This window comes from Festucalex cinctus, chromosome 10 (assembly GCF_051991245.1).
Source record: "Festucalex cinctus isolate MCC-2025b chromosome 10, RoL_Fcin_1.0, whole genome shotgun sequence".
In the NCBI taxonomy this organism is placed as follows: Eukaryota; Metazoa; Chordata; class Actinopteri; order Syngnathiformes; family Syngnathidae; genus Festucalex; species Festucalex cinctus.
In genome coordinates this window covers 18,690,049-18,712,697 of record NC_135420.1, presented here as the reverse complement: position 1 = coordinate 18,712,697, position 22,649 = coordinate 18,690,049, and the positions used below count along the sequence as shown (strand labels likewise).

Sequence of the window (22,649 nt, the reverse complement as noted above, 5' to 3'; positions counted from 1 at the left end):
AGGAGGGGTTAAAATTAGTTTTTATTGTTATTTAATATAACGGGGAAAAAATATCCAGGACAAAAAAAAATATCTCCATCCATCATTTTCTTTTCAGTGTGGGTTCGGCCACGTCTTTCACCCTAAAACAAACGGAATGGTGTCGATTCCAATCAGCGGCGGGGTTGGAACACTCAGTGATGTAATCGTTTGAATCAACAAGATGTGGGGCTGCTGCTTTTATTGTCTTTCGGGAATGTAGAGACACGCCAGGATGTTTCCCTTGTCCAAAGTGAAACCAGGAAGCGATGACATTTTTTTTCCCCATCATGGGACTGCTACGTTTGTCCGAGGGGCGAAATTAATTTACAAAGAAAAATGTGATCCATCCATTTAGTATCCTGCATGTCATTTGAGACGCAGGTGAACTGGTGCCTATCACAGCTAATAATTGGGGGGGAAAAAAATCAGAATGCGGTACACCCTTGGACTGGTTGCCATTCAATCACAAGGCACATATACACTCATTCATATGTATGGAAAACCGAGCTTTCAATAAAACTAATATGCATGTGAACGTCGGGAGTCAATCTGACGGTCTGACTTCACAGGCGACCTGGCCTCACTTTTATTGGCTATTACTTTAGCAACAAGTTTGGCGACGTGGCATGATCGTTACTGAGCTAAAACACCCAGCGTGGCGGGAATTCCTGTTTGAAGGTCAACCTCCATATGAAGAACCTGGCGTTAGAAGACGTTCCGAGCTGGTGTTTGTTTTTGCATCAGTACATTCTGAAAGCTTGTCCAAGCTTCTTCTTGAGGGACGAGCGGCGGAGATCCTTTCACGCACGTCTTTACTAATAACGTGAGTGACCCTATAAATAAACCCAGACTGTTGTGTCTAGAGGAGAAAACAATGCACCACAACCTAAAGGACTAAAAGCAAAAAAAAACAAAAAACAAAAAAAGAAGTATGTCACAAAATGACATTCCTGACAATCCCCCTCCAGTTTTAGCATGACATCATGTGTTGACTCCAGAGAGGCTTCAAATAAACTCCAAACCTTCTAGCAGAAGGGATTAACATTTGGGCTCCACTAGTTCTTTGGAAGTTCTTTTTTTTTCTCTCTCAACAATAGTCCTCAAAACATTACAATAGGCTCCGTCATTTTACAATATTCAGTGAAACCTTATCTTTATTCTTTCTAAGTATTTAAAACTACGATGTGGAAACCAGCAGATGTAAAACCACCTTCAACAGTAACATGAGCCCGTATAATTCCGACCTCGGCGTGAGGCGACTTCCGAAGCGTTGGAGGAGCACAATATTTGGAAAAAAACAAAAACAAACACGGACAAGAATCCCAACATTCAGCCATACAAAAGAATCCGACACACGTTTGGTTCTCTCGTATACTCGCTGGAGGTTAGAGAGAAGAGGCAGTCTGTGTGCAGTTTTACAGTCTTTTTGTTTTGTTTTTTTTTCTAATTCGTTTTTGCAAAGCTGAAGTCATTTCTCCGATGACGATCAAAACGATCCCTGTGACGAGATCTTCAGTTCCGACAACGCACCGGACCTCCCTGAGAAGGAAGGGTTAAGGCGCGAATTCCGTCGTGTCTAATAATAATAATAATAATCTTAATATCTTTTCCCTGCCTAATCCATAGACAGAGGATTTCTGGGGCGACTCCCACTCTAAGCTGGTCGACCAAAAGAGAAGTTTGAACCCAAACCACTCCTTTAAAAAAAAAAAAAAAAAAAAAACTGTACCGGACACAATCTGTGTCCCAAATTTGGGGAATGGGCTCTCGTTGCAGGAAAAACAAAACAAAAAAAAAACAGGAGGCAGATTTACCCCCCTTGCATCATGTTCATAGAAAGGATTAGAATGATAACGTTATAGATGGGTGGGTGCATAATGGCTATCATAGATATTACGAGAGATGTGGGTGGGGGGGGGGGGATGAGGCGATATTATTTCCATGTGTTGGCCGCCTGGGAGATGGAGTGGGAGGGGATCATATCCAGCAGGTACTCCCGCTGACGCTCCACAGAGGAGGTGGTCTTGTGGGCCGACAAGCTGGGGTTCACGTAGGCCATAGTCACGCCTGCCGGGACATAAAGTTGTTAAAACAAACGCACCCTGGCCATTTTGACATGCACCATGACAGTCAAGATGGTGGTATTTATCATAATACTTCTTTAGCAAGTGCTTTATATTTATTAAATTGAAACTATTATGTCAACCCACAAATTTTCTTTACATTATGGTGTGATCTCCCCCACTAGTTGTGGGAATGCTGAAGAATTTACCCACATGTTATTGTGATTTTTATTCTCCACACTTTTTTGCCGCGGAACAACTCCTACATAATACTTCCAATTTACATTGTACAACTTTCAACTAGCTGCAAAAATTCACACCTCCCGGGGTATATAATCGTCTGATTCCACATTACTTACAGTATTTGCACAATTTAACATTTAGTATCAACTTTTGCCCATTCATTTTCAATGGGACAGACATTGAACTTTTCTAAGTATCACTTTCCACGCCCACTTCCATACATATAACGTATCATCATTACCAAGTGTCTAATACTGCTCGGTGGTAAAGCATTGTCCATTAACCAGGAGGTTATAATTTCATAATTGATCTCTCAATTTATTTCATCAGCATTCCACATGCATTCAAATCTTAGCATTCAGAATTCTCACGCAATTTCTCCAGAAACTGCACTTAGTCTAGTCTAAATATAGTATTTTGAATAATTTTGTGTTTGTGGAATATGAATTAAGCAGCAAAAGCCAACTGTTTTTATCCATCTCAGGGGGCGGCCATTTTTCCACTCGCTATGACTGAAAATTACATCACAGTTGGCTCGGCTCGGGTAACAACCAATCACGGCTCACCTGTTTTCAGCGTTTGGTCATGTGACATCCCCAAGGTGAGCTGTGATTGGTCATTGGTTGAGCAACTGTGATGTCATTTTTAGTTGCCAGAAAGTGGAAAAATGGCCACCCCTGATAGTTATAAAAGTTTTTAGTAGTTTTTTTTGTACCTTCTGTTATGTTGCATGTCAAATTGACCCATTTGGAAAATTCAGAAAAAAATAAACTAAAAAAACATTCAACTGTCTGTTGGTCTTCATTTTATTTTATAATAAAACGTTGCTATTTGTTGATAATTAAACATTGGAATGGGTCACATTGAGACCATAATAAGACACATTGTATGACGTATAAAATAATGCCAACAACATTAGACCACAAAAAGATGTCAGTCCCTTCAAATGGTGTCATCTACCTGCGTTGCTGCTGCCCTTCCTCCAGGCAGTCACGTTGCCCTGGTTACTGTTGCTGCCACCGGCGCTGACCTTCACCCCTTGCTGGAGCGGGCGGGCCGCCCCGTGCTTACCGGGCCTGCTGCTCAACGCTGCCGCTGTCACGGCGCTCTGCAGCTGCAAAGAAGGCGGGGTTCGGCGGTGAACGAGTGGCGGGCGATACGTTGGGCGCGCTTGCCCGCGCGGGGGTGTGGCGCTTACCTGCTTAATGGCAGAGTGATGGCCCGTCACGGACCTGTGCGACATGGCGGCCCGCACCTGCTTGTACTGGTGAGACACCAACACCTCGCTTTTGGACAGCGAGGGTGAGGACGAGGTGGTTTTGGAGATGGGCGTGGCCGAGGAGGTGGTGGCCTGCTGGAGGATGCGCTGCTCGATCTCCTGCTCCTGCTGCAGCGCCTTGACGAAGGCCGCCTTCAAGCGGCTGGTGTGCTCGGCCTTCAGGGCCTTCTTCTGATTGGACGACATGCACTGGTTACACAGGATGCTCCCGGCCTTCTCCTTCCTCCAGCGGGAGGTGAAATCGGTTTGACACTGGGTGCAGGTGTACGGCTCTTTGGGGATGGAGCTGGACATGCCGGCCGTTGGACTCAAATTGCCTGTGGGTGGCGACGAGACTCGTTACGACGCATTACAAACACCTCAAACGCGACGACGGAATGAAAAGGTCGACCCACCTCGGCCGAGCATGTCCAAGAGTTTTTGCACCACTTCCTCCAACCCCAACAGGTAGATGAACTCATTATTGGCGGCGGAAGGCAGGAAGTTGAACTCGGGGGCAGGCGGTTTGGGTGGCGGGATTTCCAGCAACGTCTTTTCCAGCTGCTTGCGAAGCGCGAGCTTGGCGGCGGCCTGCCGGCTGGCAGGCGAATCGTTGATGCCGGAGTTGGGCGACGCTGAAGAGCCCTTGATGCCTGTTGGAGATGCCTGGACACAACGGCAGAACCCGCCTGAGTCTCAAAGCATTGGGGAGGTGTGTAGGGGAAAGTAACTCATCGACTTGTCCCCGTTACACACAAAAGACAGTTGAAACTCTCAAGTCAAACGTCTTTATTGTCGCACAGGGGCGTGTGTACAGTGTTCTTTGTATTTGAAAATGTAGTCAGAATAAATCAATTAACTAATTATTTCATGAGACAAATTACTTTTAAAATTAATGTTTGAATGACCAAATTTTCAGGGGGAAAAAAATGTTACAGGACTTGAACTCAAGCACAAGTCATTTCTGTTTTCATGATATCCCATGGGGAAATCGGTTTCAACCTCAAGAGGCAGCACTAAAACGCTGGCTGTATTCTCACCTGTGGGATGTTGACCAATATACTACTGTTGGCCACGTTAGCCACCCGAATGAGACCCTGCTGAATGATCCTCTGTCCCTGGACCTGGACGTTGGGCACGGATGCCCGCGGAGCCAGCAGTAGCGGAGGGGGGCCCGAGCCGCCGTGCTGCTGCTGCTGCTGACGCAGGCTGGCGATCTGCTGGGGAGTCACAGTAACAGGCTGATTGCAGCCAAATGCAGAAGCAGACAAAACCCAAAAAGGACACAAGAGCCAGAGACATGAGTGGAGTTGGGACATGAAAGGCGGCACATCCGACGTGAAGAATCTCGGGGGACTAACCTGGGCTCCTCGGACCAGTGGGGGCATGGCGGTCTGAGAGCCGTGTTTGGACGGGACGTGTTGACCGCCCCGTACCAGAGGCGGAGGGATCACCGTGCCTGAGCTGCGACCCGTTATCTGTCGACAAAAATTACAGTCTACCAGGTGCATGCAACGCTGTGAACATGTGACTTGATGAGTCCATTGTACTATTCCGCATCCATGTTTAACTCATTCCGTCCCAGCCATTTTCACTGAAGCAACCCCCTTTCGCACCCGGCTGTTTTCCTGGATTTTTAATGATTTTGCAAGCCCCACAGAATACTGTGTTCTATTGCTATAAAAACATGTAACATACCAAAAGAAAGATTAGAGTCTCTTCTCTTATCAGGAAAAAAAAGTACTTTTCTATCTATTTCTGTTTTGCAGCAATTAGCATTAGAATTTAGCGAGGTTTCATCATTATTTACAAATCTCCTTAGAACTGTGGGGAAATCAGCTTGTTTTAACATCGGCCTGGTTGATCTCTTATACTCTGCTGCCACCTGCTGGCCGTTTTTGGAATAACTACCATCGCTTCAACCGTTCTCTGCAGTTCAGAGGCTGCATCAAAGCCTTCTGTGTGCTCTTGCATAAAAAAAATAATAATAATTAGAAATATGTCTTTGGACACTGGTAATATTTAAAATAGAACATATTTATACGTTTTTGGGAGCAAATGAGCTTATGATGTGGTTTGGTAAAACATCTCAGTAGAACAATGCTGTCGTGTGTACCTGGATGGGTCCTTTGCTTGATGTAATGCTTCCTCTCACCAGCGGCGGAGGAGTCGCCACAGAGCCAGATGCCTGGGAAATGAAAGAAATGCAAATTCTGTCACACAATTGAACAATCCTGCAGGAGTCCTACTCATCAGTGAAGCCTCAATTCATGTCTCAATGGAACACCCAATGAACTGATCTGTCTGTCTGTCATCAGCTGATCCACAACATAAGCCTGCAGGGCTTTTTCAAGAGCCAAAATAGATGAGCAGACAACTCCAACATCAGATATGAATCTCCTGAGCCAGTATGAACTTGAGCCCCCCGTTTCCATTTTTGTTTTACCTTCTGAGCAGTGCTCTCCTTCTGGATCTGGCTCTGTCTTAGTTTCTTTAGCAGCACCAACTTGGCTTCTTGGAGTCGGAGCTCTTCCTTGAGCTGTTTGATGATTTGCTCCCGCTCCTCGGGGGAACTCTTCTGCATAAGACCAAAGGAAAAAGATACATTAAATCTAACAGTATTCCTATTCTAGATAGACCTCAACCACAACTAGTGCTATGGTTTCCCCACCATCAGTTTTTCTGTGTCCGTCTTGGTGAAGCAGTGGCCGTTCATGAGGGGACTGGATGGCTCGTTGTCTGATAGCACGATCACGTCGTCTGGTGATGGCGGCTGGTGCTCTCTCTTGATTTCACTGAAGGGGAGACAGGGAGGCTTAACACATTGTTTGTCCTACTTTACTTTATTTCAGTCTATGTAAAAGCATAGGGAGTGAACGAACAGGAGTTATATCTGGACACATGTAAAGGAATGCAACCCAACAATTTTCTTTATAATAAAATGTTCTATGTAGCCCTGCTAGTTTAAGTCTAAACACTGTATTCTGATTAATATTGTGTTTGTGGAATATGAATTAACTAGCAAATTCATTTTGCCACTTGCTGTTGCTCAGTAGTGATGGGTCGTAATGTGCAGAAGCTTCAGAGCATGTTGAGTAATCCAGGAAGAATTCATTCCGGGCGTGCGGACACTTTGGATTCAAAATTTAATGGGGGTGGGGGACAAACGTTTTTCAGTGTGAACAAATTTGACTAGAACAAAACGGATTGTGCTCAACTTTGAGTTCAGTCTCAGCAACACTGCACCTGCAGTTTTGACCAACATCCACTAGGAGGCGGTATATGCTAACAGTTTGGGCCACCCTCCCAATGTGGTGAAAATGTGCTCTGAGACACACAAGAGGACAAGAACCAGGAGATCAATAATAGAGTAATGGCGGCAGAGAGCGAGCGAGCGAGAGAACAACAAAGGCCCGTCTCGACCAAACACCAACAAGGTTACACAGATTTCCCTTCCACATGAGATGTCGACGAAAAGTCAAAGTTGGAAAGAGATCTGGCTGAAGATGAGTTGAGTGACGGAGTTTGGAAAGACGATTCCGAACGTGTCAAAGCTTGGGCCTGGTTCACCACACAGAACCTCAAGGCCTCACCTCCTCCCCCCCATACCTCCGTGGCCTAGTCGGACAGGGCGAGCCTGGGCCTCGGCTCTCCCCTCCCTCCCAGCTGCCGACGCCAAAGTCACAAGTTGAGCCGAGCGGAGGTCCGCTGGAGACACGGGAGCGGGTGACAGTGATGGGGGGAGGGGAATAGATGGCCAGGAGCCAACCTATTGTGTACACTCTCTCACTCAGTCACTCAACCAGTCGCTACTTGGCGCACCCCTCCCCCAACGCTACTTGTTCATCTTTTATACTCCTAACTCGCTCACTTCGCACTTTGGTGCACACTTCTGTCTTCGCATGCACGTGGCTGCTAAACCGCCGTCTACGAAAACACCCCTCGGAGAGCAGGACTGCATCACAGGAAGCTGCAGATACTGTACAGAAACTTAACATGCAGAACAGCCGGAATGAATCACAAACAAGATATGCAACTCGCTCGACTCTTTCAAGATGTCTAAAAAGATGTCCATCTTACTCACTCGTAAATTGACAGACAGTTTGCCCTCCTGCAGCCTGAGGGGGCAGATATGTGTACATTCCATAAACGCAGTTACATTTAGTTGCCAAACATACAAGTAGCTGCTATTGCACAGGACAAATGGCAAAGGGGGGCTGCCACTCACTTGGGAAGAGCTCCCACATCAGGTTGGTTATGTAAGGTTTCTACATGCCTCTAGTTAACTGAACCCCACACTATAAGAACGGCTCAATCAGTAAAAGTTATTTGCAACGACAATCTATGCTTTGCGTGGATCTGCAAGACTGTTTAAGTAAGCAATGACAAAACAAAATGGAAGGCATGGGGGTTTGATATCGGTTGAAACTCTAAAGTAGCAAGCAAACCACAGATTCCTCATGGAAAAAAAGTTAGATTTGCCACAACACTAATCCATTCATATTGAAGAGTAGAGTCAAGTGTAGTGACTAATTGGACGTACGCTGAGGCCGGTTCAAAGGTGACAAACTGAGCTGACTCAGCTCTCGGTTTCCACTTCAACTGACACTGCGTCGCCGCACGCATTTATCTTTCATCACATGACATCAGGCATTCGTCGGCCGGGTCATGTGACACACCCACCATTCCTCCAGGCCCCTCCCTTGTCCGACTGCTCCTTCCAATGTGGAAACCATGGCAACGGCCAGTTGGAACCAGTTTGTGACACATAGTCTTCATTTTGTGCGAGGAGCGAGGCGAAGCTCAGGTGCTGCCGTGGGAGAAAATGGAGCCTGGGCCCCACTGTCGCATCAAACTTTGTTCCCCCGACAGCCTCGTAATGAGAGGAAGGCCTCACATGCAGCCGCCCTGCGACTTCCTGTTCGGTGCTCGCTCGACTTCGAGAGGAACCTGAAACTCCAGTGGACGGCTCTGTGCAACCACAAGGCATTGAGCTTGAACGCAAAGACATTAAAAATATCTTTATAGGCTAACTCCTCCCCCACGAGGAAGACGGATCAATGTGCTTGCCTGCCACATCACAAGTGTGATCAGCAAACATTCATGTGTTCTTTGCACCTTTAACCTCACTTAACTTGAAAGCTGATTATAGAAGTTCCAAGGAAAAAGGGGTTTAAGTGTGGACAACACTGAGCCTTAATGTTTATGTTGAAATATTTTGGTACTGATATCCCTATGTAACGTGAAAGCAAAAACATGTCGCCATAGAACATGAAGGACAATCGGTGCTCACCTTTTGGATGTGCTCATATCAACAGGCTCGTCCCCCGTCTGCACCTCCACCTTGATGGTGGCCTTCACCTCCCCGGTTTTTAGGATGCTGGCGGCCAGCTTTGCCGACGGCTCACTCTTTAGCGTAACGCCCTCCGCTTCGGCCCCGTCCAGGTCCAAGGGGTTTCCGTCAGCGTCCCCTTTCTCCAGCTTGACCCGTTTGGAGTCCACGTCTCCCGTGCTGTCCCTCTCCATGGCCCTCTTCTGGCTGCGCGTTTGACGCACCGCCTCTTCTGACATGGCTGCTCTCAACCTGGACAAATGGGAGAGAAAACCATTGCCGTTATAAGCTAACAAAATGCTAACTACTGTAAGTACAGAAACGCCACATTAATCATGACTTGACTGTAACTTCACCTCTTCATTTGACTTAGAAATGGCAAGTCCCTCGTTCCCTCACCAACCGTAAGCAAGACATCAAAGCATATCATAGCACTCAGCGGACACAATGCAAATAATATGACCCCTAGGGGCCGTGTGTGCTATAGGGTGGCACTGGAGCAATCTGATTGGACGCTCAACAGGTACTCTGTTTCGTTGATTCCATGATATCACTGCCACATCCATACTATTTTTACCCATAATCTCGCCTTTGAGCTTATTGTGGAAAATGTCAGAAAATTTAATGGTATGGGTCGCCAAACCCTGACACTCTCTTGCAGACAGACGTGTTGTCTGAAACATTACAAAATATTAAATTGGATCATTATCTTATGCAGAGATGCTTTAAAAAGATCTACATTTCTGGTGCTAAATTATTAAGTTCCCTAAAAACCTTTTTTTGACATGGTAGTGACAATGTAGACAAATGGATCTCCTTTCTTTCTGGGTAATTGTTCTGCTTTTTTTTCCCTTGGGCATTGATAGTGTTCCATTTAACTGAAACATCCAGCCTTTAAAAAGGGTCCACCCTGCAATATCGTGGCATCTTGTCCTAGTGCCAATGCCCCAGATGCTGACCCAAATCTCTTTCAGTACAGTAAGATGATGAAACCCACTTCTCACATAACCTATTACACAGCAGAAACACTGCAGCATTCAAATTGAATCCCAACTGGGACAGCTGATGCTGACGTACTGTAGCTTCCTCAGTTCTCGCCATGCTAGTCTCCTCACTACCCCCTGCCAACATTTTTTTTTCTTCTCTTTTTTAAAGAAGTCAAGGTGGACTGGTCAAACACTTGCAGAGAATATTTGGGCTGAGACCAAGTTCACACAAAGCATCTTTGTGTCAGAAAGCGAGCTCGGGGTCTTTCTATCCCAATATGACATCATCACAGCTTTGAGTGACAATGTCCTTAAGATTTATTTAGAGACAGCAACACACCCCCATGAAAACCAAACAAGTCCAAACAAGTCTCGCTAATTGGGGAGATGTAAAAGTTAACCCCTCTCGCTGTGCCCCAAAGAATAAGAAAAGACCTACCGGTACTTAAGGTCGGAGTTAATTATGGTGACAGGTCTTGGAATGTGCGAATGACATTCGAAGCATGTCAACTAGAATGATTATGTCTTACAGGAACTTAAAAGTTTTGATTGCCTTTCTCCACTGACAATTAAAATTGAGCAAGAATAAGACTCAAGTCAAAGCTTCAAACAATTTCACAGACAGATTTAGGTCTGCGTTTGCATGAGCAAATGCAATTAAAATGTCAACCGTGCAATGCTGTTAAATTGTGCCATTCTTCGACTGAAAAGTCACAACCTGCATGCTGAACGAATACAGCATACCGTGAACGAATCAAACTGCACCAATGCTAAAATGATGGACTTATGAATATGAAGTGTGACTGGGAACAGCTGAGGTGCCGGTCAACACAAACGTGGCTCTGTGTGTCCCAAAAGAAGACAGGGTCGCCATCCTGATCCATCGGTTAAATGCTGCTAAGCAACAAGTCTGGTAAACAAAAATGTTCAACACACGTGTTGCGAGTGTGGCACATACAGTGCACACTTGAGGGCGACTCAGTGGTTGTGATTGTTGCATCACTACGCCACTCATTCCCAGGAGTTTTCCCATGTCTTGTCTCTTGGTTTCTGTATGAGCTCTGGAGGCTTGTGGTGTGATGTGAGCTCTTCACTCAGCACCTCTAAGCTTATAAGAAACTGAAAACTCTGATTCCAACTTACTCACAGGGGACGGCAATGTCAAAATATCACGTCAGCACAAAGCCCTATCTCCAGTAGTAGTACACATTGTTCCATCCAGGCAAATCCATCCAGGAAAAAGGCACACATACAATTTAGTGACTCTTGTGGGGACATTTGTGTCACATAATCACAGATGGTGAAGCATGACGTTTCTTGCAGACTTGGACGTTTCTCGTTTCCCCCAGACCAATACTGCCTAAGGGCAAACCAAATCGTTAATAAAGACAATTGTGGTAGAGGGAAAGAGAACATGTACACTTTTCTTCTTCGACTGAAGCTCGTATAAATCAATACGTAAAATATACTTGCATGATGCATCCTTCTTTTGAGCGAAGTGCATAGCCCAACATCAACCTTGTTTTCAATGAAACACATTGCACCGAGTACATTTCCAACTAAGTCTTCTGTTTTGTGTGGCGAGGTAGGATGCTTTCCCCCCCCCATGAAAGCAAATGGAAATCTCCTGACCTGGTTTGACACTACAGAGTCTCTCTCCTTTTGTGTCCAGCGCTACAAGGAAGGAAGATCAATGGCAACGGCTCATCCACCCCCCTCAGGTAGCGTACGAGCCTCTTATCTCCAGCTCCATCATGATTTCCCCACTGGGACCCGACTGGGCCCAGTCAGCTGACACATTAACGGCCATTTTAAGAAGCTAAGGCTTTCCAGTCATGACTTTATGCTTCAATTAAAGCCGTGCAGGTCAATAATAGCTTAGTTTGGAGTTAGTCAAGTATTTCTTGATGGAGGGGACGTGACTTGAAAAATGTATGCGTCTATTCAGGACAAATGGTTTTAGGTTGAGTCAGGATTTTGGCTTGTCGAGTGTGCACATCAACCAAGCTTCTTCTAGGATCAATGTTACATGTAATACCATAAAACCCTGATCAAAATCTGATCAAAAATAGTCCCACCGTATCACGGATTCATAACAATTGGAAAAAAAAACATTTATAGACGTTTACTGGTACCTAGATGCTGTATTAAAAAAAAGCATTGCCACACTGACATAAGTGCCTTGGTAGGCTTTTATTTTGAAGAACGGCTGATTTGATTTTTTTTTTTTGCCACTAAGCAAGCAAGATGGCGAAAGACTGCGGAGTGCGGATAATTTTTCAAAGGCAGTAATAGGTAAAATGATTGCACACTTTGATGCTGACTGCCTGATCATTTTTTGTTGTTGTTTTTTTGTTTTTTTTTGCAGGCTTACTCAAATGCACTATTAAAGCCGGCAAAATCACTACTGTGGTTCTAACATCACTTGGTCTCATTAATTAACCAAAATCTATGGGGAGTAATATCTGTAGAGAGGAAAATAGTGTGCTGCTAAGCTAAAATATAATAATAAAAAGATGGAAATCGTTATCACTCTATATGAAATTCATGTTTTATGTGAAAATCAAGTAAAAATTCAGAAAATTAGGCAATATTAGCCATAAACAAAAGCTTGTTTCACTTTCATGCGAGAATAAGCAGCAAGCATTTTCTATATCCCCTTATGAGTAATCAATCGCCAATCTCTAAAACTAGATCCAATTCAAAGAAACGGATTTCTTTTTAAGAGTCAGCAACTCAAAAATACTGAAAACATAAAATATTTTTGGCACTTGGGGGAAAAAAAAAAAAAAAAATAGTCCACCTGACAAATTACAGTATGTTCTTCACAGGACCAATTACGATCGATGCAGGAATGTCAGCTAAAAGGCATAAAACTGTGGACTTCAATGCCAAATATCAGTGCCACGCTTTGATGATGTCCTAAGCTTTGTAGAAACATGATTGCGAGTGAGGCTGGGAAGTGGACTACATTTTCATGATCTGCTATAGGTAATAACTCTTTTGTTTCAGCTTTTTGAACGTTCTGAACTCCTGTTTTAATGCCAAAAGAGTTGTTCCCTAGTGGAGGTGGGTACACACGTAGCTCAGCCTCCTATAGCTGAGGTCAAGTAGTTGTTCTTTAGATTGCAAACCAGTTACATTCAAGTCAAGTCGAGCCATGTCTATTTATAGTGTCCTTAATCACTAAGGGATTCACAAGTCTACAGTTCACAAAAATCAGTGACGCTGACAAAAACCCCAGTTGGGGGGGAAAAAGATAAAACCTTGGGGAAGGAATCACAGATGGAGGAACCCCCCTTCCAGGATGATCAGCATGACCTGCAACAGACGCCAAGTAGGTGACATCAAAGACAAGACGCTATACAAAGAGTTTAAAGAGCAACCAACCAGTAACGCTCTATTTTACCTTCCACAGAAATGGACATAACTCATTGTGATCAATGAGTATATGACAGTTACAAGCAGAGATGTATAATTAATTGTAAAATAATGTCATATTATAAGTAATGTTTAGTTAACCTGAGCTAAACGGGGTCGGAGTAGGGGGCAGGGACCCAGCTGAAGTGGTGCCATGTTGGGGAGGAGGGTAGGGGGGTTTGCGCACATGTGGCGAGTGGAGACGTGATCTAACTGTACCAAAGTGAAAAACACGCTTCCTTGTCCTCTCTCACACTCGCCCTCTGTCTTTCCCTCCCACACAAAAACAACAACAGAGAAGGTAAGTGAAGTATGCGTGTGTGCCTGTACATGATCGCGTGCGCATGTGTGTGTGTGTGTGGGGGGGTGTGTGTGTGTGTGTCCCTCCCTACTGGTTCCGTCCCGAACGCCAAGGGTTAAGCCCCTGCCATTTTAACGCCACTGACGGATCAGACCATTAGGGTGTTACCTAACAAAATGGAAGCCTTTAACCCTGAATCTGCCGGACTGGCTGTGTGTGCTCTTGTGTGTGCGTGTGCATGTGTGTGAGCAAGTCAGCGCCAGAGGCAAACCCAAGTGACTGTGTGCGAGCATGTGTCCGCCTGAATTCAACAACAAAACATTTACGTGTGCCGTTTGCGAATGATCACAGACAAATGTGAGTGTTTCTAATCACCCTTTAAGTGCATCCATGAACATCCATTCAAATGACAAACATTTTTCCAAGCCGCTTTTCTTCAAGGACCACACAAGCTCACACGTATGCACTCTCTTACAACCCTCTGAGTCTGCGCCACACTGAGTAATTGATTCACACTATTAACAGAGCCGATCTTATTGACCACCGAATGACCAAAAACATTTACTCGCCATAATTAAAAGGAATTGCCAGCCACAAGTAATCTAAAATTGCAGTCAAATTGGTTTCCCTATAATCCTATAAAACCAGAAGCGCAAGCCCGCAAACAGACTGAAGGGCCAGGACACACGCAGACTGCTATCAGATTACATTTCTCAGAAATGGATGCAAGCAGGAAGTGACCAGAGAAAATGAGGGGGTAAAAAGAAAAGCTAAAATGACTCAAACATGCGCCAAGCCAGACAATGGGGAGATGAACAAAACACTGGGTTACAATTTGTGCATGCCTGTAAAACATCAACATAGTTACTCTCCGGAAGAAACAAAACAACTGCAGTCAGTCAAAAGCATGCCCACGCAACAAGTGGCGCTATAACATAAACTAACATTTTAGCCTATCAGAAGTTTGAAAAAAGTAATTCCATCGGGAGAATACAAATCTCTATTAAACTAAACTATACAGAAATGAGTGTAACCAAAAATAAGCTTTGCATGCACATCAATGACATCACCAATCCTTATCAGATGTGGTAGATTAGGTTACGTAGAAATGCATAGTTGCAGACAGTTATTTGAATATCCTAAATACCGTAACAAGTTGTTGAACGAAACAATCAGCTTCCAATAATAAGCTCAACTCAAGTGTTAACTGAAAAGGTCATAAACCTTATCAGGTTTGAAGAGGTAGATACCATTTTCTTGGCTACATTGAAAAAAAAAAATCCATAAAACTGAATCTTGAACTTACCAACTCCCCTGTGTATTCAGCACTTATCAAAGCTATTTTCCTCAGACATGCTCCAAACACGCTCCAAACGCTAATAGCAGCACAGGATTATGGTTAAAAATAACAGCTACTGTATTTACACTGCTCTTACATATTGGGAAGCCTGGATGTTGGGTTCTGATTGACTGTACATTTGAATGTGTCCATGCAATTACCGTAAGAGCAGTCCAAAGCTGTGAAGAATGAAATGAACAACAAAAGTTCTAAGTTTTCAACGATGGCCAAAATTGCCAAAACTGTACATCTAGTGTACAAAATGCCATGGAACAGTAAACCAACATTACGGTTCACCAACGAACAATCAACGAGTAATGTGACTTGCAATAAATTACAGAGTAATTAAAACCATTGCGATTGTTTCTCTTAGAAATATAATTGAGTTCCAGTATTGCTCCTTCAGGGAAGCATCCAGACGCACTATCAGGCAATACTGGTCATGCGGGTTCCACTTGTGAGCAGGGGAAAAAAAAAAAAAAAAAAAACATCAATATTATCTGAGGCCCTATGGTGAAAGTATTTACTGCAGGATAGTCATGGCCAATAAGGAAGTACGGATCAATGGGAGTGTCAAAAAGGAGATCTTTTCTAATGATAAATTTGCATTACAACCAAAATAACATTATCGTTCAACAGAATAGTAATACAGCATAGCATAGCTGATTTGTGTTTAGTCATCACATGCAATTTAAGACACACTATTCGGGATGAGTGAAACAATATTAGCGCAACATTATTGTGAAGGTACATAGCACCATAATCACATTTGCAGGCGACTGGAGCCTTGAGCATTGGGGTCAATCAAAGTGATGGCCCAAATAATACGGCACAAAGGAAAGCCGCTTGGTCACGTGTTTATCTGCTATTACAGTGTGGCTAATATTGTTTTAACTTTATGTGATTATATGTGGCATCTTGCCAAAATGAGGTGGACTTTATTCCTGCTTGGCAAATGTTCACGTTCTTCAAAATTGAGCATTGTTTTTAATGTATAGCACTTAGCATATTTTCACACATATGACTAAGACAATCAAATTTGTAAAGTATTAAATCGATGCAAGACTTGCTTCTAAAGACCAACGAACTGGAGGTGGAGAAACGTCCTGGAGCAAACTGTCTATAACCTCAGAGGCTGTACAAGTGAAACAAGTCAAGAGCATAAAAACATGACCACAGCTGTGAATTCTGACTCCAAGACAATGGCATAGGAAAACACTTTAAGCGCAGTCGGGCACAAAACCAAACTCGTCCGCTACAAACTGCACTAAGTATAAACTCCACAACACATACTAGAGTCGGTATGAAGAACAGGGTAAATAAGAAATGGGTCAGTCAACCAAACGCACAAGAGTTGCCCCAAGGCCTGTGGGCAAAGCAATCCTGTCACTGGTCATAGTCATGTGATGCACCATGGCTATAAAATGGCCGGTTTGCCAAGGACATAAAAAAAAAACTATGTAAGTCGATGGGAAAGCTTTTGTGTCAGTAATCATGTGCGCTGCCACCGATATTTTTTGGTGGCTCTTTAGTTTCACCAGCACTTCCTGTTGTTAACCTTTTCACAATGTCAGAACATTTGCAGACAGACGTAGACCACTTTGTTGTAACCGCATTCCACACTGGAATAAATGATAATCTGATAGAAGTTTCATCACAGGACAAACGGCCGAGTCTAGGAACAAAGCTGGACTATCACTTGTGAGAACAATTGTGAAAAATGTGTCGGCTGGCTACTGTGCCTCTTCTGTTTACATTCGAAATATTTATATAGCCGCACTATTTGGATGCATTTCTCATTTAATAGAGGTCTAATAATGTCACCTCGAGTTCAAAATAAAGTACATTTTAGTCATATTGTGTTTAAGAAAGGACTAAGCTACAGTAACATACTGATAGTGGCATCAACTGAGTAGGTGCTGGAAATCCAAAAATCAGTTTCAAGTCTGATACAGCAGGAAAAAAAGTAGATTTTGAGTCATGCATGTCTGCTCACATTATTGCCAGTGAGTCTTTTCCATATAAGACCCCACCCCGTGTAAAGTAAACCCATAGTGCATCATAAAATGCAAAGCGACGTGCCCCAATCGCTAGCCGAGGGTGGGAACTTGCTCTCATGTGAGAGGGTTCTTGTTCAGCACCATTAAATGGAACCTCCGAAGTCCAACACCTTGAAGCTTGGAAAGTTCAACCAAAAACATTCAGGGAAAAATATTCCTAAACACCACACACATTTTTAAGAACCTAACTGGTCAGTAGTAGTACACCTCACTCACTAGACCTCATTGCGGCCAGCATCAAAAGGATTAACTCTGCATGTGTGTTTTGACAGTGAGAAGAGAAGAATTTGCACGGGTAGTTACCATGAAATAAGCAGACTTATTGAAAGCAAAAAGATAACGGCGCAGTCCAACAACTTATGTCCAGAGTTAGCAAGTTTTTAGTCATGCAAGTCCAAGATACCAGTAGTCACAGGGTTGACTGAACACAAATGATGACAGCTTTTTGTCAACAATGAATCTGTTGGTGCCATTTGACAAGGGAGACAAAAATACATTGGATGTGTTCGGGATCACAACATATTCATTACTGTAGATTACATTACTCCACCAGAATGGGAAAACTTGTAGTTTGGATTTGAAATACAATGTCTTCTCTGACACGACATATACAATTCATGCTGTTCGAATGTGGAACAAGTACAAGTTATCGCTGAGAAAAGACCTCAATGTATAACAGCCCGAAATAACTTTCTTTTGCAGAGCAGTTTAGCTCATCAATGACTTCATTTGAGGACCAAATTTCTAATTTTGAGGCGCTACTCCCAGTCTCAACCCTTTCAACCCTTGGAACACAAACGTGTTAGCTCCCTCCCCTCCCTCAAAGATATAGGCTCCTGGTGAATATCTTATCTTGTGGATCACCACAACATAATTTATTTATATTTTTGTTTGTTCAATATTTTGTATGGAACACTGACCAGTCTAAGTTGTAATTAAGCAACAGCAATGATGTAATTAACGTCTACAGCTATGGGTCCTGTCGTGGTTCAAGTGACACCCATAAATAAATAAATAAATAAATAAATAAATAAATAAATAAATAGATAAAAATGATTGGGATCTGGCCTCTTCCAAATGAGGACAAAATCTACTGATTGGTGATGTAGTGTATACTGTTCACAATTGTGTGTGTGCTTAAACAACACAAATAAACACTTGCTGTAAATCTTAAATGCAGCCAAAAGTAGATAATTAAACATATCTAATTATGCTACATTAGAGGTGTGTCGGTCATTAAATAAGTCAAAGAATTGCCGATTGCAGGCAGTTAGATAATGGAAAGGTTACCCCCTAAGCCTAGGTCAGCTAAACCATATAATGTGTATAATATTTGTCATTACTTACATGATACTGTTTACTTTGGTGTCGTCACTGCCACTTTACACATATTGGGTGTCTGCACATATGGGTTGTTCATATGTTCGGCCAAATGGGAAACATATTGTTTTGAAGGTTGACGAACCCCTGCCCCTGAATGAACTGTGGTCAACCTTCCAGGTACCACTGTGTAATAATCCATACAGGAGTTCCTCAGTTTATGAAAGTCCCAACATACAGCATTTGAAGTTATAAACAGGATATGCTATCACAGAGCACAAGAAGGCATGCTCAGTTACTTACTACCGTACTCACTGTTTTTCATTTGAATGTATTAACAACTAAAAAGTGTTTTTAAACAAATATTTACAATCGTAAATTTTCGGGGTGACAAAGCATGCACAACTGACTAGCTTGCAAAGCAGCGCAAGAATATGCAGTCACGCAGAACACTTAGTCACGCTCCTTTAACGCCATATTTCCTGTTTGTCATTGAATTGTTTGAGATTTAGGCAAGTGTTTGGCACGTCTGCCTCCGAGTTCTGAACCTCAGCTCAAGCCATCCAATGTGGAGTTTGTATGTTCTCACTGGGTTTCCTTCTCCAACACTATATATAAACATGCCTGTTAGGTTCAGTGAGGACTCCAAATTGTCCACAGGTTTGAATGTGAATGGTAGGTAGTATGTGCCAATTTGACAGGCAGCTAACTAGTCCAGGGTGTACCATGCATCTTGCCCAGAGTCAGCAGTGATAGATACTCTGATACTGTTTCAAATTTATAGCCTATAAGTGTTTTAATACACATATTTGCTGTGCCGGTAATTATGACTTGAATTATTACCTAGAATACGACGCGTTCCGACTTACGACTAATTTGGTACGTCGCTGCCGTAGGAATGAAACTCCGTCGTAAACTGGGGACCGCCGTAATTCAGTCTGGGTCTGGTCTGGTCCCTTCAACGCTCCCCATTAGACGCCCTCAAAATAAGATATTTACCAATGTAAATATGCCTAAGCACATTGTTATTGAGATACACATTTCCCTTTGGCTTGAAGCCAGTGCGCGCAAACCCATTTCAATGTGAATGTGATTAGCATTTAAAACAATGGTGTAACGCAGCAAGAACAAAGTGTGGTGAGGACAATGATTTGATTACGTGGGCAGTTAATCCGTCGTGGACAACAAAAAAAAGAGAGAGAGCGAGAGACAACACGCACACCCCGGCAGAGGCACAAGCGTCCACCATTACGCCTCCATAAAAGGCTTTTCACGGTTGAGCTAATATGACAAAGTTTTAGGCTCAATGGCTTTACGGGAGCGTAATAACAACACTTCAGCGAGCAGAGGGTACAACAATAAGTCTTTGAAATACCCAACGGCAATGGAGAGAAACTGAGGCCGGTGTTGAAATAAACTTTTAAGTGTTGGCAACTTTATAAAAGCTAAGTAGAAGTAGAAGAAGCCATCTCATGGCTTACTAACAACAACCTGCCCATCTGTCCGGCTTGTAACACCGTGGCTAACTAAAAGGCGAGCTAACGACCACTAGTCATTAACAGCATCCTTTTTAATATGGGAAAAATTAACACGCTCTCCAAGCAGTGGGTTGTCCCGTCCGTAGCCGTGAAACTATAACAAATAAAGACGTGTGATATTTGGCTCGGAGTACGTGTCCGAATAGCGATACACAAGACAGACAATGAAGAGCGACCTGATCCCGCGGAGCTAACAAGCTAAGTTAGCCTGCTAATGAGCTCATGCTAACTCTCTGGACACTTGCCTGCCCAGACACACTGTCGCTAATTTTATTCTTCACACGGACGAGTCTGGCGGCAATGAAACACGGAAATTCGTGGGTTTCGCCGACTTTTTACAGCGTCGCAGCCCACGCGCGGGTTCAACGTACGTCATGACTTACTATTGGAGCATCCTAAATGAAGTTTGGCCGGTGAAGTTGGTGTTAATATTCCGAGAGTTTGGAGACGACGCACACCGTGGCTGCGTTGAGGTGTGAGTGCACAAACTGTTACCTTGCGCGATCCTGCTAGGCTAGCTCCGAGCTAGCATCGCCAGAGAAAGTTCCCCCGTGTCGCCGCGATGTGATTGTCAACAAAAACGTGGTCCAAGTTGTTTCGGAGGAGGAATACTTGGACTTACGGAGTCTAGCTGGTGCTCAGCCGAGGTCCCCCGTGGTCCCCAGGGGTTTTGATACTGGTATTTTGCTGGCTTCTGCGTTTAAAAAAAAAAACACAGAGAATCCAGGGGAACCCCTCTCCTCCGTCCGCTGCCAGTCCGGTTGCTAATGTGTGCCACCACAGGCGACGTCATGCCGCGTTCACTGACACCTCGGAACTGTTCTTTTTTCGACTACTCTACTGTTGGAAAAACATGCTTGCAGAGTTGTACTGACCTCGTGTATAAATAAAAATAAAACAGCAATAAATGGAGTGCAAAAAAATCCAAAAAACCTTTATGACTTGTGTCACAAAGAGATAGATTTAAAATTCAAACAACACCGCAGGGGTCACTTTTACACCAATTTGATAACAATTGGACCGTTATTTATTTCTTATTAATTTAATAATACTTGTTTTATGTACTTATTCACTTTTCTACTTCGTGTTATTAATTTGTTATTCATTTTATTTGCTTACATAATTATTAAATAATTAATTATAAGATCTAGGTATTATTAGTACTATTATTACTAGATTATTTCAAATTTATATACATTTCCAGCCAGGTAAATCTAGAAATTTTGACAAATTCAATTGACTCATCAAATTTTTAGAAGAAGGTGCTGTTGTCCCCTCCAAAATTAATGTAAATGTATACACACAAGTTGTGGCAGGAGCATGAAAAAAATGTCGACCCGTGAACAATCACGAACCCATTATTTATTTTTTACCTTGCCGACCCCAATATTGTATTTAGGGGGGGTAGGCCACTCCCCCAAATGAATGTTTAGCAGTTTTTTTTGTTTTGTTTTTTAAATAATTTTTGGGGTTTGGATTTTTTTTTTTTAGATATTTATTTATTTATTTATTTTAATGGCATCTCAATTGGGCCGGCATGGTGTATGAGTGGTTAGCACGTCCGCCTCCCAGTTCTGAGGACTCAGGTTCGAGTCCAGGCTCCGGCCTTCCGGGCTGGAGTTTGCATGTTCTCCCCGTGCCTGCATGAGTCTTCTCCGGGTACTCCGGTCTCCTCACACATTCCAAAGAATTGGGTACTCTGAATTGTCCCTAGGTGTGCTTGTGTGTGTGGGTGGGTGGTTGTTCGTCTCTGTGCCCTGCGGTTGGCTGGCAACCAGTTCAGGGTGTACCCCTCCTACTGCCCAAAGCCAGCTGAGATAGGCTCCACCACCCCCGCGACCCTTGTGAGGAATAAGCGGTCAAGAAAATGGATGGATGGATGGCATTTCAATTGGCATCACTCAGAATGACAGTGAAATGGCAAGTGGTCATTCAAGTGTTCGTCAGTGCGACCTCCAGTGGATATAATTAGCAACAACAGTAACATTGAAAAAAAAAATAATAATTACGCCTTCATACACTTCTTCCAGTATATTCCTGCGCAGCTCCATTGTCACAGCCATCTTGATATTGTCCACGTCTTCAAAACCTTTGATGACCCCCAGAAGAAGGGGAGAAAAAAAAAACTCACCGAGCCAGGTCAGGTGAAGGAAGATGGATTCAGCATAGCTAAGTTCTCCACCAGGAACTGCGGGGTGCTCAGGGCATCGTGAGCAGGAGCCTTGTCATGGTGAGGTAGCCAAGGGGCACCTGAACAGGAGATACCTCACATAGACCAGCATATCTCCAACAACTAGTTGCAATTTCTTTTACAACTTTTTATCCACAATAGGACTCGAACTGTGAGGTTCCAAAGCAAAATCCTAAGATTAACCACTTCAGCCCTTATCTCTATATAGAGAAACATTTTACACATATTAATGCATGAATTAGACAGTAAAGTTTAATCTCATAAAGGTTTGAAATCACCTCCAACATATCACCTCCAACATTCCTCATTCTTTTCCTGATACAGCACACGTTTGTATACCAACTTTTGAGCCACCCTGTTTATGTACTGTTTTGATATAAAGCGTGATATAAATAAATCAGCAATAACAGTTTCGTGTTTTTTTATTGGAAAAATTATTGAAAACATCATGAGCATTAAAAACATATTCATCGATAGAGTATAACTAGTACTCGAGCTTAAACTGTGTCCTTAAACTGAGTGTCTTAAATACCAAGCGTTGAAATCTCTACATCGTTAGGGCTAAAAATACATGACA

The 22,649-nt window shown here is 43.3% G+C and overlaps 1 protein-coding gene across 7 annotated transcripts; it reads right to left on the bottom strand.

Annotated features, from left to right (window-relative positions):
• Positions 1–2: 2 nt before the first annotated feature.
• On the bottom strand, positions 3–20,703 carry gatad2ab (GATA zinc finger domain containing 2Ab). Of its 7 annotated transcripts, XM_077534583.1 has the most exons (11): positions 9,274–10,639; positions 8,879–9,169; positions 6,257–6,380; positions 6,032–6,163; positions 5,702–5,773; positions 4,947–5,063; positions 4,626–4,826; positions 4,002–4,251; positions 3,526–3,923; positions 3,288–3,441; positions 3–2,088 (listed from the first exon to the last, which is right to left on the bottom strand). In XM_077534583.1, exons 1-11 carry the CDS (start codon positions 9,345–9,347, stop codon positions 1,955–1,957), a joined length of 1,947 nt encoding a protein of 648 aa, XP_077390709.1. In that variant the 5' UTR covers positions 9,348–10,639; the 3' UTR covers positions 3–1,954. The 7 variants fall into 7 exon arrangements, with proteins under 7 accessions (XP_077390709.1, XP_077390710.1, XP_077390712.1 ...); XM_077534584.1 differs by lacking the exon at positions 9,274–10,639 and adding an exon at positions 20,504–20,703 and having other exon boundaries at positions 3,288–3,923; XM_077534586.1 differs by lacking the exon at positions 9,274–10,639 and adding an exon at positions 20,377–20,520 and having other exon boundaries at positions 3,288–3,923.
• Between the last annotated feature and the right edge of the window lie 1,946 nt (positions 20,704–22,649).